General features: G+C 39.9%; 2 protein-coding genes across 6 annotated transcripts in view; both read right to left on the bottom strand.

The window, feature by feature from the left end:
• The window catches only part of LOC311090940 (uncharacterized protein), an 846,260-nt gene that overhangs the window by 742,988 nt on the left and 84,061 nt on the right, over positions 1–19,211 (bottom strand). The gene's annotated exons all lie outside the window — the stretch shown is intronic.
• LOC311091092 (uncharacterized protein) lies at positions 14,143–18,694 on the bottom strand. 5 transcript variants are annotated; one of them, XM_084126834.1, is made up of 6 exons: positions 18,499–18,694; positions 17,765–17,967; positions 17,538–17,624; positions 16,234–16,996; positions 14,667–15,637; positions 14,143–14,544 (listed from the first exon to the last, which is right to left on the bottom strand). In XM_084126834.1, exons 4-5 carry the CDS (start codon positions 16,742–16,744, stop codon positions 14,916–14,918), a joined length of 1,233 nt encoding a protein of 410 aa, XP_083982960.1. In that variant the 5' UTR covers positions 16,745–16,996; positions 17,538–17,624; positions 17,765–17,967; positions 18,499–18,694; the 3' UTR covers positions 14,143–14,544; positions 14,667–14,915. The 5 variants fall into 4 exon arrangements, with proteins under 5 accessions (XP_083982960.1, XP_083982958.1, XP_083982962.1 ...); XM_084126832.1 differs by having other exon boundaries at positions 14,143–15,637; XM_084126833.1 differs by lacking the exon at positions 18,499–18,694 and having other exon boundaries at positions 14,143–15,637; positions 17,765–18,350.

The following is a 19,211-nucleotide window of genomic DNA, read 5'->3' on the forward strand; positions in this document are numbered from 1 at the left end:
TGCCTTTTATTATGATAGGACAGTATAGTATCAGGAAAGTTTGACGAACCGGGACTTGAACTCGGGTCGCCCAAAGCTAAAAAAAAATATTGTTAGGGCACTGACTACGAGGCTATTGAAGCTAGTAGCTTACTGGAATCTGATAAATCTTAGAACCTTATTGTGTAATAAACATAGGGGGAACAGAATCCGACGGCAAATAGTTCAGCTGTCGAAATCCGTTCCCCCACCCCAATGATGAGAGATGTTGATGTATTGGCTTAAAATATGCTTATTCTATTCTGTGTGTGGATGGAGCTTAAACTGCATCAATTTGATAAATCTTAGAACCTTATTGTGTATGAAACATAGGGGGAACAGAAACCGACGGCAAAAAAACAGCTGTCGAAATCCGTTCCCCCACTCCCATTGTGAGAGGTGATGATGTAATGGCTTAAAAAATGCTGATTTTATTTTTGTGTGTGGATGGGGCTTAACTTGCATCAGTTTAAAGAATATATATTTTGCCTTTTATTATGATAGGAGAGTATAGTATCAAGAAAGTTTGACGAACCGGGACTTGAACTCGGGTCGCAATAAGCTGAAAAGCAAATTATTTCAGTGCAGAGTGTACCGACCACTAGGCTATTGGGTGTAGAAATTATCTACAATTTGGTAAATCTTAGAACCTTATTGTGTAATAAACCTAGGGGGAACAGAATCCGACTGCAAAAAACAGCTGTCGGAATCTGTTTCCCCACTCCCATTATGAGAGGTGTTGATGTAATGGCTTAAAAAATGCTGATTTTATTTTTGTGTGTGGATGGAGCTTAACTTGCATCAGTTTAAAGAATATATTTTTTGCCTTTTATTATGATAGGACAGTATAGTATCAAGAAAGTTTGACGAACCGGGACTTGAACTCGGGTCGCCCAAAGCTAAAAAAAAATATTGTTAGGGCACTGACCACTAGGCTATTGAAGCCAGTAGTTTCCTGCAATCTGATAAATCTTAGAACCTTATTGTGTAATAAAAATAGGGGGAACAGAATCCGACGGCAAATAGTTCAGCTGTCGAAATCCGTTCCCCCACCCCAATGATGAGAGATGTTCATGTATCGGCTTAAAATATGCTTATTCTATTCTGTGTGTGGATGGAGCTTAAACAGCATCAATTTGATAAATATTAGAACCTCAGTTTGTCAGAAATATGGGGGAACAGAAACTGACGGCAAAAAAACAGCTGTCGGAATCCGTTCCCCCACTCCCATTATGAGAGGTGTTGATGTAATGGCTTAAAAAATGCTGATTTTATTTTTGTTTGTGGATGGAGCTTAACTTGCATCAGTTTAAAGAATATATTTTTTACCTTTTATTATTATAGGACAGTATAGTATCAAGAAAGTTTGACGAACCAGGACTTGAACTCGGGTCGCAATAAGCTGAAAAGCAATTCACTTCAGTGCAGAGTGTACTGACCACTAGGCTATTGGGTTTAGCAATTAGCTGCAATTTGATAAATCTTAGAACCTTATTGTGTAATAAACCTAGGGGGAACAGAATCCGACGGCAAAAAAACAGCTGTCGGAATCCGTTCCCCCACTCCCATTATGAGATGTGTTGATGTAATGGCTTAAAAAAATGCTGATTTTATTTTTGTGTCTGGATGGGGCTTAACTTGCATCAGTTTAAAGAATATATTTTTTGCCTTTTATTATGATAGGACAGTATAGTATCAAGAAAGTTTGACGAACCGGGACTTGAACTCGGGTCGCCCAAAGCTAAAAAAAAAAATGTTAGGGCACTGACCACTAGGCTATTGAAGCCAGCAGATTCCTGCAATGTGATCAATCTTAGAACCTTATTGTGTAATAAACATAGGGGGAACAGAATCCGACGGCAAATAGTTCAGCTGTCGAAATCCGTTCCCCCACCCCAATGATGAGAGATGTTGATGTATCGGCTTAAAATATGCTTATTCTATTCTGTGTGTGGATGGAGCTTAAACAGCATCAATTTGATAAATATTAGAACCTCAGTTTGTCAGAAATATGGGGGAACAGAAACCGACGGCAAAAGAACAGCTGTCGGAATCGGTTCCCCCACTCCCATTATGAGAGGTGTTGATGTAATGGCTTAAAAAATGCTGATTTTATTTTTTGTGTGTGGATGGAGCTTAACTTGCATCAGTTTAAAGAATATAATTTTTGCCTTTTATTATGATAGGACAGTATAATATCAAGAAAGTTTGACGAACCGGGACTTGAACTCGGGTCGCAATAAGCTGAAAAGCAATTAATGTTAGTGCAGAGTGTACTGACCACTAGGCTATTGGGTTTAGTACTTAGCTGCAATGTGATAAATATTAGAACCTCACTGTATAAGAAACATAGGGGGAACAGAATCCGATGGTAAATAGTTCAGCTGTCGAAATCCATTCCCCCACCCCAATGATGGGAGATGTTGATGTATCGGCTTAAAATATGCTTATTCTATTATCTGTGTGGATGGAGCTTTAACAGCATCAATTTGATAAATATTAGAACCTCAGTTTGTCAGAAATATGGGGGGAAACGTAAACCGTAGGCAAAAAAAAAACAGCTGTTGGAATCCGTTCCCCCACTCCCATTATGAGGTGTTGATGTAATGGCTTAAAAATGCTGATTTTATTTGTGTGTGTGGATGGAGCTTAACTTGCATCAGTTTAAAGAATATATTTTTTTGCCTTTTATTATGATAGGACAGTATAGTATCAAGAAAGTTTGACGAACCGGGACTTGAACTCGGGTCGCAATAAGCTGAAATGCAATTAATGATAGTGCAGAGTGTACTGACTAGAGATGCGCGGTTGGCGGGCGGATGACGTGATGAAAAATAATATTTTAATTCAATTCGGGCGGGTGGCGGGCGGTTGAACCAATCAAATGAAAAATATTATATGCGGTTTTGAAAATTCGTCAAAAACGTTGGTGCGGATGGATGGCGGACGGATGATGAGTTTTGTGATGCGGTTGTGGATGAAATAATAGTCCATCCGCGCATCTCTAGTACTGACCACTAGGCTATTGGGTTTGGTAACTTACTGCAATGTGATAAATCTTAGAACCTCATTGTGTAATAAAAATAAGTCCTCAAAGCCAAGGTTTCGGCCAGTGATTGGGTCAGAAATGCAAGGACCTGGGATTTCCATCATCTCTGTGTGCTGCTGCCAGACAGAGGATGTCAGGTGGGGATGCTGCTGCCAGACAGAGGATGTCAGGTGGGGATGCTGAAAGAGCTTCTTCGCCTGGGTTTTTTGGTCCATAACCAGCCCGACATGGACTCCGGCGAAGAAACTCCTTCAGCATCTGACTACCCTTCCTCTGCTGGTTTGTTAAGCATACAGAATGTTGTCAGCCCTTCGAATAAGGAAAAGTAAGTGCAGTGTGGTTTCCAAGCATTGTTTACAGTGCGACTTCATCATCTCAGTATAATAGTTTGTAATAACACTGTTATCATCCACATTCACCTGTCTTCTCTCACATAATCTTAAGGGTTGTGTTTTAAGTATCCTGTCGGGTTTTTTTTTTTTTCCATGTTTAATCCAAACAGACAGTCTATTGCATTTTGAAATGTCAGAAGATTCTGAAGGTCGCAAAAAATGACGTACAAAGGATCCAAGAGGACCTGCAGTTGGGCAGGAAAATGTCTAATGCAGACTAGACCCTTCACAGGTATTACTGTGAGGCGGTCTTTGTCTATACACACATGCAGCTCCCAGGAGCTGTTGAAGACATGACGGTAAGTTCATCTATTTTAAGTAGTTTATTTGTTTACATATGGGGTTAGTAAATTCATTCTCTCAAACACACACACTCCTTTTTAATGACACCTTTTTAATGTTTTTCAGGATGCGGAGTGGGTGGGCCCTACTAACCGCAGCTTTTTTTCATAGATTTTGCAGCAGTACTTCACTAAGATCCGCCCTGATAGTTTTCAGGCTTATCAAGCTTGCAACAGCTTTTTTTATTTATTTCTACAGGTATAAAGTGGACATGTTTACAAACCAGGATGTGAGGAGGGCAGTTACGGTGGCTGCAAAAGAGCTGACAGCACACCAACAGGGGTGTATCAGCCTCTACTGGGCCCGTAACGCTGGCGCGGAACAAAGTGAGAAGATGGTAGAGGCAGCTGAGATTTTGCACTCCTTGGTCGTGTATGTCTCTTCATTTATCAAAGACATAACACAAACTATTTGAACAGCAGATTAGCAACTTGTCTAAATTTATCGTATATTACTCTAAACTTTATATTCCTCACTTATACAGGACATGTTCAGATGAAGAGCAAGCAGTTGCTGGAACCAGCATGCGCCGTTCTTTTTCTGATTTTTTGGAAACATTTCCTGTTTCACTGGATGGCCAGCCTCCAACTAAGAGGCAGCGGATGGACCGTGGGTTTGCAGGAGACAAGTTATATTATGATAAGTGGCGCCTCTCACAGTATGGGCAAAGAAAAGAACATCTACTTGGTAAGTCTCCAAATCCATCAATACAGCATTGGCACCCATTCACCCATTCATTCACAGTGACAAATGACTTGCATGAGTAAAGTCTTGTCATTCCATCTTTCAGGTTATTTCAGTCTCCGCAAGCCTTCTGCAGCTAAAGTGGCAAGGGTGATTGGTCAGGAGGGGTGGAAGACCAATTGCCCAACACCAGATGATATTGCAAAGCTGTGGAGGCCACCCTCTAAACAGAGGGTTGAAACAGATCCTTTTATCCAGCGCTGTGTGGCTGAGCAGACCTGGACAGGCCTTGCTGTTAAGGACTTTGGTCCACCAAAAGGTTTCGGTAAGAAAACATTTCAGTAATTTTTATGGGCAGAACATTTTTTTTTTAAGTGAAAAGTTTACCTTTTAACAGCCATTTACTGCACCAAGAAGTAGAATTAAATCCTGTTTTTTTTTGTCTGCATGTAAAGTATGTTCAGTAACTCAAAATGTAATGTTTTCCCAATTACATGAGTGGTGGCAACCCGAAATTTTGCAAAAAACGATATAGTCTGTGATTATCATGGCCATATAATCACAGCATCTGAAGGGAGGGCAATGATGGAGGACCTGAGAGATGAGGCAGGGTACTTGTTTTTAAAAAAATCAGGAACCAAAAGCCTCTGTATTGATGCACAAACCTTCCTGTGCCGCTGTCACCCCCATGCAGACACATTTGGGCGACGTATTAATCACTCAAGTAAGTTGCCAAATATTAAAACAATGTGCTGCACAATGACATCAGCGTGAAGTCGTCCTTTTCAAGGCTTTGGAGGACATCCCCGTTGACCGGGAACTCAAGTTTGACTATGGGGTGAGTCGAAAGTTGTTCCGCGGGGAAGGCTTAGACCTGGAATGGCTGGACGAGTAGGCCCCAGTCCATTATTTTTTGCACTTTTTTATAATTAAAGATTACAATTATTACAATTTGTGGAGATATGTGATAATATAAGTGGAGAAAAGATTATCAGTTGCACTGTTAGTATCTAGTGTTGAAAGCTGATCAGGTGGAGGAAGTGTGGATGAGACCAGAGAGGATAGACGAGAGGGTGAGAGTGAGCGTAGGTTTCGCCGAAAGGTGACCTGTGGAGGAGTGTGTGTTGTGTTCTGAGGCAGATGACCTGTGGAGGAGTGTGTGTTGTGTTCTGAGGCAGATGACCTGTGGAGGAGTGTGTGTTGTGTTCTGAGGCAGGTTGAGGTTGAGAGTGAGGAGGAAGTGATCTGAGGTGTGCAGTGGAGTGACCAGTGTATGGTCAGTGGAGCAGTAGCGTGTGTAGATAAGGTCCAATTTATTACCTGATTTGTGAGTAGCCGCAGAAGATACTCGTTTGAGGTCGAATGAGGCAAGCAGTGTGTGGAAATCAGCAGCCTGAGGTTTTTCTAGGTGGATGAAGTCTCCAAGAACTATGAGAGGAGGACCGTCCTCAGGGAAGGATGAGAGTAGCACATCAAGCTCTTCCAAGAAACTGCCATGCTGCCCTGGGGGACGATTTTGAGATCGCCAAAAATGTCCGGGATTCGGCTTTTGCGTTCTACAGTCGCCATTCATCATGTTTACTGTGGCGAGCAGGACGAGGCTGAGGGCCGTGGGAGAACGGCGTGAGGCCGGTGGCGTGATTACTGATTAGCAACACCTGTGAGACGCACCAGTCTCGTATCTCTCACGGAGGAGCGGAAGCAAAAGGAGGAGAAATGACAGTGGAGATCGAGAGAGATGTTTATGTCTTATTTGATGTGACAGCAGTCGTCCGTGAGGGGCTCAGTTGTCTTTTACTTTCGTTTTGTATTTGTTTTATTTTATGTCATTTAAGTCTTTAAATGTTCGCCGGTTCCCCCCTCCTTCTTCCCATAACAAACGAACCTCGTTACATTTTCAATATTTGACACTGACACGTAGGGCTGTAGTACTCGAGTCCGGTCTTGGACTCGAGTCCGGACTCGAGACCGCTTTTCTATGGTCTCGGACTTGTCTCGGACTCGCTGGTATTCGGACTCGGACTTGTCTCGGTCTCGGCCACTGGTCTTGCCAAATATGGCTTTTGGTCTCGACCGAGTCCAGGTGTCTTTATTATGTTCCCAGTAATCACACATACGTCGACGCAATATTAAAACAAAATATTATTGGAGGGAAAGTAAAACCCTGGCCACCTATTAACTATGGGCATTTCGGCTCTTTTTCGTGAGCCGGTTCGTTTCACTCAGCTCAATGAAAAGAGCCGGCTCTTTTGACTCATAAACGGCTCTATAAAAAATAAATGTTTAAATAAACTCGCTGAAAGTCCACCGCTAGTGCAACGTGAATATTCACATTTTTAATTAAAAAACTAGCCTGCTTTGCCTTGCACATCTAATTAATGGGCAAAGTTTTCCGACTTTTTTTCTTACCTTTCTTTCTTTGCCTATTCCACGAGTGGTAGGCTAAAATATTATTTTTCGTCACGTCATCCGCCCGATCCGCGGTTTATCCGCATCTCTTGTGTGTGTGTGTGTCTGTGAGTTGGCTCGGCCCTCCCTCATGCTTAATTGGTTGACATCGCGTGTATGATTGACAGGAACAGAATGTAAGGCTGATCTGACAGTCGAAACGATGTGTGTGCTCCTTTAGGCCTATATAATTATTATTTTTTGTTGTTCTTTGAATTAGTCAAATATTTTAAATAAAATTAAAATTGTTCATTATTTCATTATTACATGATTTAATTTCTATAGGCTAGCCTATATTTTTTTAGCAGACTGCTTTTTTTTTTTCCTGTCCTGGACTCGGTCTTGACTCGGACTCGAACCTTTTTGGACTCGGTTTTGACTCGGACTCGAACACACCTGATTCAACTCATCAGCTCATTATCACATGGGTTAATGAGCTGAAGAGTTGAATCAGGTGTGTTTGACTAGGGAGACAACGAAAACGTGCAGTGTTAGTGGTCCTCCAGGACAGGTTTGAGAACCACTGATTTTAACCCATTAATTGAAATGAAATAATAAATTAGCAATGTGGTTTTGTGTGATTTCTAAACTGCAGAAATCAAGATTTTCCCACCAGCACCCTAAGTTTGCAACATGAAAGAAGCATGCCTTAATTTAGCACAATAAGCAAGTATAAAGAATTCAAATATAAATGAATTGATTAAAAATGTTGTTCACATGTAGTGTGTTTAAATGTGACATCTATGAAAAAGTGTATACAAAGAGAATAGCAATGCTGATAAGCCATTTTATAACTTTTGGATTTGAAATAAAAATAAGTAAATGTTGTGTTTGTGATATACAGTGGATTATTTTATACATAGATATTTGTGCACTGCAGATTTGGCATATGGGAAAGCACATGAGCGTGTGCTACTGATGAATCACAAAAATAAATACATTTTGAATACTTTGGATTCGGGAGAGATGATGTATCAGAATGATGTAATTTGCAAGTCTTTTGAAATTATCACTGCGGCAAAACAAAGTATTGAGTATTAGTCCATTCACACAGAAGGTGTTTTCGAGATGCAGGTGTAGGGGCGCGTTTTTTAAAAGTTGAACTTCTTTTACTATGAGTGTCGCGTAGAACATTGTGTCATGTGCGAGATGATGCAAAAGATGTGAAAAAGATTCTTCCAAACCTATAATACAAGCATTTGCGTACTGTACAACATAAGAAAAAAAGTTTAAAAAGTATAAAGAAATAACCAATGATGTCACATTTAATTTATGAAAAGGTATGGTGGCTATAAATATTGGCAATAAAGCTATTTTAGGTGTATTAAAAATTGTTTCAAGATTTTGTCCCATATTTTAGATATTGTTCCATATTTTACAGCGCTATTAACTACATTGATCTGTAAATAGTGGTGGTAAAGACGGTATGCATCATTCTGGTCATGTGGCAGGATGTGCTGCTGTTAGAATCACTATTGATTGGCAGTTCTGACTGTAAAGATGGCGTTTGTTTTGGTATATATAGGAAATATTATTAGAATGTTTTAAGTGTGGTTGTTAAACAGTCTTTTATGATAATAGTAGATAACGTTTAGTTTAAGTAACTTTAAGTATAGTTTGCCTGTAGTACCTGAGATGTAGTATAGAGACATACTTGTTTGTTGGATTCATGTGTGTGTGGTGTAACATCATATTATTGTTGCCAAGAAAAGAGATTGTTGGTTAGTGTAACAATTCTTTGCCCTGTATTTTGTATTTTAGGTGAATGTCACAATCAAAGTGCTTCAGTTGGATGAGGATACTCAGGCAATGACCCGCAGCAATCAAAGATTGCAAAGAAGGTCTTATGATGTGGCAGATCAAACCTGTGGTTTGTCATTGACTGTCTGGGGAGGAGATATGCTTGAAACAGGGAAGTGGTACACAATCAAGAATGCATCTATGCACCTATTCGACAGTTTGATGGTTGCACTTGTTCTACTACTACGAAACAGTCTTCTATAACAGTTGTGCCTGATGTATCAAGCAATGTTGCGCAAGTAATTGACCGTTTTAAGGTCAAAGAGGGAGAAGTTGTGACAGAGGTCAAAGCAGAATACCAATGTCCGAAGCTGCATCCTTTGCCTGCGGTCAATTTCCAGACATTGATGACAAGATGTCCACAATGTGCAGCATACTGCAAAACAGCAAGAGTGATGTCAGTCCTTCGTGCAGCTGTCACTGTACAGGACAAGAGTGATCAAATGAGCACTTTTGTAATAGAAGATGTTGTGCTTCGTGAGTTGCTGGATGTGCAAGTCAACAGTCGGCTGGAACCAGATGAGCTGGCAGCAAAGTTGCTCAGTGATGATCATGGCCATTTGCACATTAAATACAGAGGACAACGTGTTATCTCTGCATCATTTATGATTCGGAGTCAGCAAATCAGACTTCTGAAGCACAAGGGAGAGACGTCGTGGTTCATACATCAAGCAGGCAACGATCAACAGAAGCAATGTCCGAAGATTTGATGCTTGAAGAATTGTTGATGCTTGAAACTGCTGAATGTTCACAGAGCCAGGGTTTGGCGGAGAAGGGTAAAGGAGGAGATTTTGAGTCAGCAAAACAGTGTTTCGAGACAGAAGGCAAAGATGTACCACCATCTCCTGTGGTTCTTGCACCTAGGAAAGACACAAACATAAACACATCCAGACTGTCAACAGAAATTGACAGAAATGAACCCCAAATGATTGACAGCCCATCTTCTGGTTCTCTTAACCGCTCTTTACACCACATTAACACTACAAGAAAACTTGTAGATTGGAGCCTCACATTAAAAAAAGAGAATAGTCATCATTGGGGACTCGAACCTATCTAGGCTTCCTCACTATGAGGAACCCGATCTCCAAGTTGACAGCTTCCCTGGGCCTAAGTTCCAGCATGCGTGCAATCTTTTAGAAAAGGCCACAGTGGACAGGGGGACCAGAGAAAGTCGTTCTGTCATTTGGCATTAACAATTGCAAACAGAGATACAGAATGACGGCCATAACGGAAATTCAGAAGACCTACAAAACGGCGAAAAGGATCCTGCCACAGACAGAAATAATCGTGCCTCTAATTAACTTCTTGAGAGTGCTGCCACAGGCAGAGCAGGACATGCTAGAGCACATGAACAGTTTTATTAAGAAGAACCTGAACTTTATCCCTCTGCTGGTATCCACACATTTCCATGTGGAGAAAGACAGACTCCATTGGAGACCTGCCATGGTAAAGGCTCTCCTCACACATTGGGCTTCGCATTTAAACTTAGAAACCCTGATAACCCAAAATGCGGTTCTCCAAAACTCATTATTAACCTGTCGAAGTCCTTTGTGTTATTGGAAGATCAAACCTCAGTCCTTAAAAGGGGCCTCTCCTACATCCCCACCCCATCGAGCTGCAGAAAGAAAGAGTTGTTAGCAGACATGCATGCATACCACCGCAGACTCAAGCTAGAGACATTCTTTGAGGGCAAGAACAACCAAAAAACTAAAGTACCGTTCACTCACCCCTCTGATTGGGAGCCCGTGTTATCTAGCTTGCCTAAAGAAATTTTAAAAAATCATCAGAGCTGACAATTTTGCCTTCAAAAAATTACACTGGGGTTTGGGTGTGACTCCCAATTTGACCCCGGGCGAAATAAAAGCCCTTAAAGAATTATATCACAATACTGAGATAGTAATCAAGCCAGCCGATAAAGATAATGCTACGTTATTTTAGACAGAGCACAATACCTTGGGGAGGGACTGAGACAACTTTCTGTCGCAGAGCATTATCGTCCTCTCGAATATCCCATTTACACCGACACTATTAAGGAAGTAGAGGAAATTTTAGAGGATACGTGTTCCAAGAAAATTATCAGATGCACAAGTAGTGCAACCATGGAACAATTTACAGAAGCACTGTCTGAAAATTTGATGCTTGAACAATTGTTTATGTTAATTAGAATTAACACAATGTTTATAGTTTATACAACTTTATTCAGTGTTTGGCAAAGTTTCACACAAGTACCATCACTGTCACATTTACAGACAAGCGCACTGCTCATGTGCTAATCCTCAGCACACCGTGTCGATTCAACAGTGTAAAAGCCCTTTGTGCCGTAATGAACAGTGTAGAGGGGAAATAACATGTTAACACATTAAACTTCTGATTATTTTCTGATTATCTTCTGATTATACACCAACTTCTGAATGGTGTATTATCAAACATGGTTTGTGTTTTTATACAATTTGACAGTAACAAAAGGTGTCAATGTATGTTCACAAGTGAAAGTAGAAAATGCAAAGGTGTTGGAGTACTGAAGTGTATGCTGAACACAGTGTTAAAAGATTAGTTCACCCAAAAATGAAATTTCTGTCATTAATTACTCGTTTCACACCTGTAAGACCTTTGTTCATCTTTGTAAAACAAATTAAGATATTTTTCATGAAACCTGAAGGCATCTAAATCACACATAAACAGCAACATCATTACACCTCTTGAAATCCAGAAAGGAAGCAAAACCATGATTAAAGTAGTCAACATTACTACAGTGGTTTCAATAAATGTGGTATGTACTATGTTTCAGGAATCGCACAAAGGTGTGTAACTGGTTAAGTCTCTGTTTCTTTTTCAGTGTGTTAAATAATGTGCTTTTTTGTCATTTGTTGTGTATCTTTGGACACTTTGGACACATCTATGTTGTGCTGTAAATAAATCCAAACAATCAAAAAGCCATTCTTTTTTAAATCTCCTCATTCTTTGTGCAAGGTTGCTCACAATGTTAGGGCCTGTTAGCTCCTAATAGGGCCATTAGAGGGGAGGGTCTTTGTCTTCCTCAGGTGTGAAATCCATTAATATTCAGGATGTGTTCGTGCCTACTTAAAGCTTTCTCATGCAAAACATGTCTTACAAATTTTAAATCAATATATTGTCTTATCTGAATGAGTTGTCAGGATGATTTTCTCATAGTTTTGGAGCAAATATTGTAGGCTATGTGATACAATTTTCAAAGGTCTTGTGAAGAAATAATCAGTATGGGTTTCATGACCTTATTTCAGTGACAATTTTTTTTGTTTTGTTTTTTCACAAACCACGCATAAACGTCATTATCTCAAAACTACAAACTTTTACATACATGCTGCTGACATATTATTGTAGCAGAGTTTGTGCTAAATACAGTGTAATAAAACTTTAGCCATGAAAATGTCACAAGTAACAGAAATAAGCACAAATGTCAGAGCATGTCAGAACACCTCCAGGGCCCAGAAAACACCTCAGACCCCAGAGGGTTAACACATCCTTGCTGAAGGTTAACTATTAAAAACACTCAGCAGAACAAATGCATTTGAATTTACGAACATAACATTAGCTGTAACGTTAACTAACTTACACATGGTAACTTTAGCTAACGTCAGTGCCCCCACAAAATGCATTTAGAAATGATAGTTTGCATTTATTAGCCAGTTAGCTAGCGACCTGTGATAGCATTACTCACCCACGACCAGAGGGCGGCTAACGTAACCTAACGTTAGCGGTATAGTTTGAATGAAGAATGTACAAACCAGGCCTGACTCTGCTTAGCTTCCGAGATCAGACGAGATCGGGCGTTCTCAAAGTGGTATGGCCGTAAGCGAAATCTGCTGCCAAAAACAGCCTTTTTGAAGAAATTCATCGATTTTTTTAGACTTTCTGAAGAAACTCTGCTGCCAAGACTGAGCTTTTTGAAGAAACTCAGGTTGTGCAATTATTTTAAAGTTGACGATGCTGACTCGTCATCTTCTCAGTGAACATGCCTATAGAGAGAAATGCACACTTCATACGGAATTCATAAGCATATGCTAGTCGGTTTATTTTCGTTTGAATTGTTTTTTTGTTTTGTTTTTTACCAAAAATGCTTACAGCACCTATCTGTCCTACAGCGTTTTTCTGCTTTTTGAAGAAACTCAGAGACTATTTCAGGCTTTTTGAACACACTCTAGACTTTTTTTTTTAAACAAAAATGCTTACAGCACCTGGTATTCCCAGGCGGTCTCCCATCCAAGTACTAACCAGGCCGACTCTGCTTAGCTTCCGAGATCAGACGAGATCGGGCGTTCTCAAAGTGGTATGGCTGTAAGCGAATTCTTTTTTTTTTTAATTTTTTTGAGACTTTCTGAAAAAAACTCTGCTGCCAAGACTGGGCTTTTTGAAGAATGAAGAAACTATTTCAGACTATTTCAGGCTTTTTTTTTTAGACTTTTTTTTTGTTTTTTTTAACCAAAAATGCTTACAGCACCTATCTGTCCTACAGCGTTTTTTCTACTTTACCATAGTAAAGAATACGGAAATAATAGGCCTAATTAAAAGCGAACAAAGGAAGAAACGTTTATAATCCCCTTTGGAAATGGGTGAGACGCGAGTGACGATATGGGAAAAGAAACAAGAGATTCCATGCAGGGATGAGTCATGATTTTTGAATATTCGATTAGTTGATTTAATTATAGAATATCGAATAGGTTGTGCGATTATTCTCTAAAATAAAATCTCCATGTTCTGGTGCTGATGCGGTGGTGACGCGTTCATGTAACCAGATGGTGACGCTGCCAGTAACGCACATAACAGCTGTCGCAAAGAACCGGCAAAAGTAATGATTATGAATGTGTCAAATATAGCAAGGAGACATTTGAATTGTTTATTAATAAAGTGTTTTCTGTGTCAGTGTCGGCTGCAAGGATGAAGTTGAGGATGCTGACTCATCATCTTCTCAGTGAACACGCCTACAGAGAGAAATGCACACTTCATACGGAATTCATAACCATATGCTAGTCGGTTTATTTTCGCTTGAATTGTTTTGTTTAAAAGTAGACAATTCTATATGGAATAACTAATGGAATATTGTTAAATTCGCTGATAATCGGGTGACCAGATCGCAAACCAGAATTCAAAGCCGACAAAGCTTAAATTTATGGGCTCACGCACAACTCTTTCATTCGTCATGAATTCAAACTTTTCCATGGCTGCATGTAACATTTAATTGCTAACCTATTATTTCTTTTGTAAACAAAGTTTTGTGCTTCACTTGTGTCATAAAATTAATGTAAAACAGCATTCACATACAAACATTTTTTTGGGCGAACCACCGCCGGTGCTACTCAGCCACCGCGGTGGTGCGGTTGTCAAGTTTACCGGCACAGCCCTAATAAGAGGAGAGTGTGTGAGAGAGTGAGTGTGAGGATGTGTGTGAGAGAGGATGTGTGTGAGGATGCGTGTGAGAGAGTGAGTGTGAGGATGTGTGAGAGAGTGTATGTGAGGATGCGTGTGAGATAGTGTATGTGAGGATGCATGTGAGAGAGAGTGTGTGTGTGTGTGTGAGAGAGAAAGAGAGAGAGAAAGAAAGGGAGAATGTGATAGGTTGTTGACTGACATTGCTGCTTTTTTTTACCTCTGCAAGAACTCCAGGGTTGCTCCTTGGTCTGCTGGGTATGAAATGTTCAAGCAGTAGTATGAGGCAAACATCAACCTGACAGCATCACTGAAGATGGTGATGTGGATGTTCACTATCACTTGGTCCACAGACCAGACCTAGACCACAGACTTACAAAAAGTACTCTGCATTCAAAGGAGAACTTCCTGTTGTAACATATGCATAAGAAAAAATAAGGGATCTATAGCACTGTGACAAACTGAGCCCAAAGAACATAAATTCCAGTAATTATTAAATATAGTTTTACTTTAAAAATATTCAAACATACCACACACAATTATGCAGGGTGTCCTTGGAAGTTCAGCAGTGTCCACTTCAGAGGGCAGATCCACTTTATAGAACATCTGGTCCTCTCTCTCGCTGAAGTACTTGAGAACTAGCTGAAGAAACCCAGCCGTGTTGACATCATCCACATTCTTCTAAAGACATTCTTGTGACATTTCTCTGAAGATGGTCTCCATCTTTGCTGTCTTGTCACTACACTTGAAGTAGGACACAACCTTTGCACACTTACTTGCTATGCTTTTAGCAATGTCCACTCCTGTAAATGAGTCTTCATGCCAACTGTCTCAAATAAATATGGCCATTCATGTGTCAAATCAGAGGTCTCAATACCAATGATGATGTCTTTTCTTTGGGTGAAGAAGGTGGCCCTCATCATGTTGTCAATACCTTTGGTGTCAGGGCACCTTTCTTTGTACATTTTTTTCAATTCCTCCTGTACATGTTTCTGGGAATCAGGTGTTTCATTAGGTGGTAGCCGCACCGGTTGCCAGTTGAAACACCCATAGGTGTCTAGTCTTTTCTTTCTACATGGAGTATCTTCACCTTCACTGTTGCTAACAGCTTGTCTCTTTAAAGAAAGCGATGTGTTTCCTCTCCTCACATTATCCACTCTGCTGATCATCTGTTTGATGACTGAATCATACCCACTGCCTACAATTTCACCTTCAATGACATCTCTGAATGCCCCAGGATATGCCTTGGCCATCTTTCTTGCAATCTCACTGATGTGTTTCTTCCCGGGTGTTGGACATATTGTTAATATTTCACTCACTATCAGTCGTATAATTTCAAGTCTCTCATTTTTTTTGGTCGCATCCCTGTTTCCAGTTTCCATCTTCTTCCAAGGAATTTCAAAACTATAATGCCAGCTGTCGTCAGGCAGTTGATGAGGTGTGAAACCCACACTTGAACTAGATGTTGATCCTGAGTTTGAACTTGCTGAGCTGTGGGCACCTAAAGAGATGCAGAAGTACACAAAGAACATAGGCTGTTATGAAATGATGCTGCATGCACTGTAAAGCCATCTATTTTTCCACGCACTGTAAAATTTGGGGTGTGGGTTAGTTAATGTTTCAATCCATCAAAGAAACAGATGATACACAAGGAGATGCCAGAGCTGGAAGAGCCTCACATATTTACATCCTGTTTTATAATATATTATGGTCTTTCAATAAATGATGGCTTGTACAACAGTGTGTGAACATTATTTAAGGTTGGGTATATCATTGAAAAACACCTAACAAGCAAATTCAGGTGTGATGAATGAAAGGTTCACCCAACGATTCTTTACGTGAAAAATGTGACATAATTCAACAAACTTTCCTGAAATTTACATTTACATTTAGTCATTTAGCAGACCCTTTTGTCCAAAGCGACTTACAAATTAGGACTAAATTAAGCGAGTCATCGTGAAGAGGCAAGAAACAACGCAAGAAGTGCTCAAAATACAAAGTGCAGGCATTGTTCAGAGTAGCATAAGCCCGATAAGCGAGGATTTAAAGGAAAAAGGAGAAATTATTATTTATTTTTTTAAGAGGTTAAGTGCTCACGGAAGAGATGGGTTTTCAGCTGTCTTTTGAATGTTGTCAGGGATTCTGCATTCCGGATGAGGGTGGGGAGAGCATTCCACCAGCAAGGAACTGTGAATGAGAATGTTCTGGAGAGTGATTTTGTGGCTTTCTGTGATGGAACCACGAGACGTTGCTCGTTGACCGATCGTAGGCTTCTGGTAGGGATGTAGACTTGTAGGAGTGAGTGAAAGTATGAGGGAGCTGAGCCTGTGATAGATCTGTAGGCAAGCGTCAATGCCTTGAACTTGAAGCAAGCAGCGAGAGGTAGCCAGTGCAGGGAGATGAACAGAGGAGTGACGTGGGCCCTTTTGGGCTCGTTGAAGACGAGACGAGCTGCAGCATTCTGAATCATTTGTAGAGGTTTAGTTGCACAGGATGGAAGTCCAGCCAGAAGACCATTGCAGTAGTCAAGCCTAGAGATGACCAGGGCCTGGACGAGAAGTTGTGTTGCATGCTCAGTTAGGAAAGGCCTGATCTTCATCATCTGCATGATCGAGCTGTCTTTGAAATGTGATCTGTGAAGCTCAGCTGGTCATCCAGTATTACTCCAAGATTTCTGACCGACCTTGATGGGGTGATTGATGCTGAATCTAGCTGGATAGTGAAGTCGTGCTGTGGATTGGATTGGCAGGGAGGACGAGAAGCTCAGTCTTTGCCAGGTTGAGCTGCAGGTGATGTTCATTCATCCATGTCGAGATGTCCGCCAGACAGCTTGAGATCCGTGCAGCTACTGTGGGATCATCTGGTTGAAATGAGAGGAAGAGCTGTGTGTCATCAGCATAGCAGTGGTAGGAGAAACCTAGAAGTAGATCTAAAATAGATCTAAATGTCCCATTAAAGGATTAGTTCACCTCAAAATGAAAATTTCCTGATAATTTACTCACCCCAATGCCATCCAAGATGTTCATTTCTTTCTTTCTTCAGTGGAAAATAAATTAAGTTTTTGGAGGAAAACATTTCAGGATTATTATTATTTTTTAATTTTTTTTAACAGAAAAGTAACATAAGTTGTTTATTTTTACAACATTGTCTGCTAATTTTTTTTATTTTATACATTTTTATTTCACTTTAAGTTTTTTTTAGCACATCACATTTCAGGATTATTATTATTATTTTTTTTTTTTAATGTTTTCCTCAAAAAGTGGAAAATGTTTTCCTTCTTTTCCACTGAAGAAAGAAAGTCATGAACATCTTGGATGGCATTGGGGTGAGTAAATTATCAGGACATTTTCATTTTGAGGTGAACTAATCCTTTAAAGGCATTCAGTACACCATGTACTCACCAGAAAGGGACATTTCATCAGGACTGTCACAGTCTTTATTTGAGGACAGTCGGTTGCTGGAAGGGCTTTCAGACACATCACTTTGACCTTAATAAAGGACATAATCATAGACTCATGTTGTGTAATATATTTTGCAAGAGTAATACAAATCCAGTAAATCCTTAGCTGTTCTAAATTGTCTTATTGCTTAAATATGAGTTGCATTATATACAAATTCAAACACATACTTGTGGATTTGAAGCATGACAGGAGTCTCCTTGCTTCCACTGGCTTGAGGATGGGAAGAAGGTCACTCTCCTGGACATACTTCATGTCCTCGCGGTCCTGGACTCCTAACTCCCCCAGCGCCTCAAGCAAAGGCTCAAGCTGGCTCATTTTTGGAAGAGCTGATTTAATAAAAGAGGCAAGAGCACTCCCTCCATCCATGACACTACAGAGAGACAAGACAGCCAAATGCGTTTCCCAAAAGCATCGTAAGCCTAAGTTAATCATAGAACTGTTGCCACTAATGGTCTCTATGATCAACTTAGGCTTGTGATGCTTTTGGGAAACACAACACAGGTTTCTCAGATCACTGTTCTTTATGCACAACTCAAATAATATGCAAGTAGTAAAAGCTGCTTATCTCTTGACCATATAGTCAGCTCCAGCTAAAATGGGTAAAATTGGGGTGTTTGGCTCGAGGTCATGGTGCAAAGGACCCTGGGTTGATTTTACTCCGAACCATCCCTTTAAGGTCGAGCCAATGTAGTAACTCTGAATATTTTAACAATGTTTTTACTAACTTTTCTTGGCTGGCAGAATGAAATTACATAGAAGCCTATTAAGCAGTGATCCAGCTCTCAGATTTGATCAAACATATCTTAATTTGTGTTTTGAAGATGAACAAAAGACTTACGGGATTGGAATGACATGAGGGTGAGTAATCACTGACAGAATTTTCATTTTTGGGTGAACTAACCCTTTAAGAACTTCAGGAGAACTTGTTGATTACAAACAGGTGTGTTTGATCAGGGCTGGAACCCAGCAGGTAGGCAGATCTCCAGGAACAGGAATTGACACCTTTGCATACATCTTTACTACACTCTAAAATGAGATGTATTAAAAAACAACACACAGTATCTGTTATTGGTATTTTGACACATGTTGTGTATATTTTTAACACACAATGTGTGTTAAAATGTAACTCTGGATAGAATAGCACTGGGTGGAGGAGAGTTTGTGTTTATGAAAAAAAATATAGGTATATTTTATATGGTATCCCATAAAATGCTCTAAAATATATAAAACAATACATTCAAATAAATAAATTAAATCTTAATTCATGAAAACTTAAAGATTAACGGCTGTTTTTTGGCAGCCAATCACATCATGCCTCTTTTTCAATGTCTTTTTCAAATGCTGCTTTCACTTGTTATTAATAACCAGATTAACTTTATTTCTGTCAGACTCTACAGAAGCTCTTATTGAGAATTAACAGGTTTTGGTGTTGACGATTCATTGAATGTTTCATTTAAAGTCACCAGAATCGTGATTAGTGTCAGCTTTATTTGGGCTCTTGACCCTTGACTCTTTAACATTAGTTTTCTCTGATTGCTGTAAATGTGTATTTATTTTAACACATTTGAAACTGCAGAAATAATCTTGAGAATTTGCCTGAAGAGATATTTTAAG

Source organism: Abramis brama (assembly GCF_963993115.1).
Source record: "Abramis brama genome assembly, chromosome: 1".
NCBI classification, from domain to species: Eukaryota; Metazoa; Chordata; class Actinopteri; order Cypriniformes; family Leuciscidae; genus Abramis; species Abramis brama.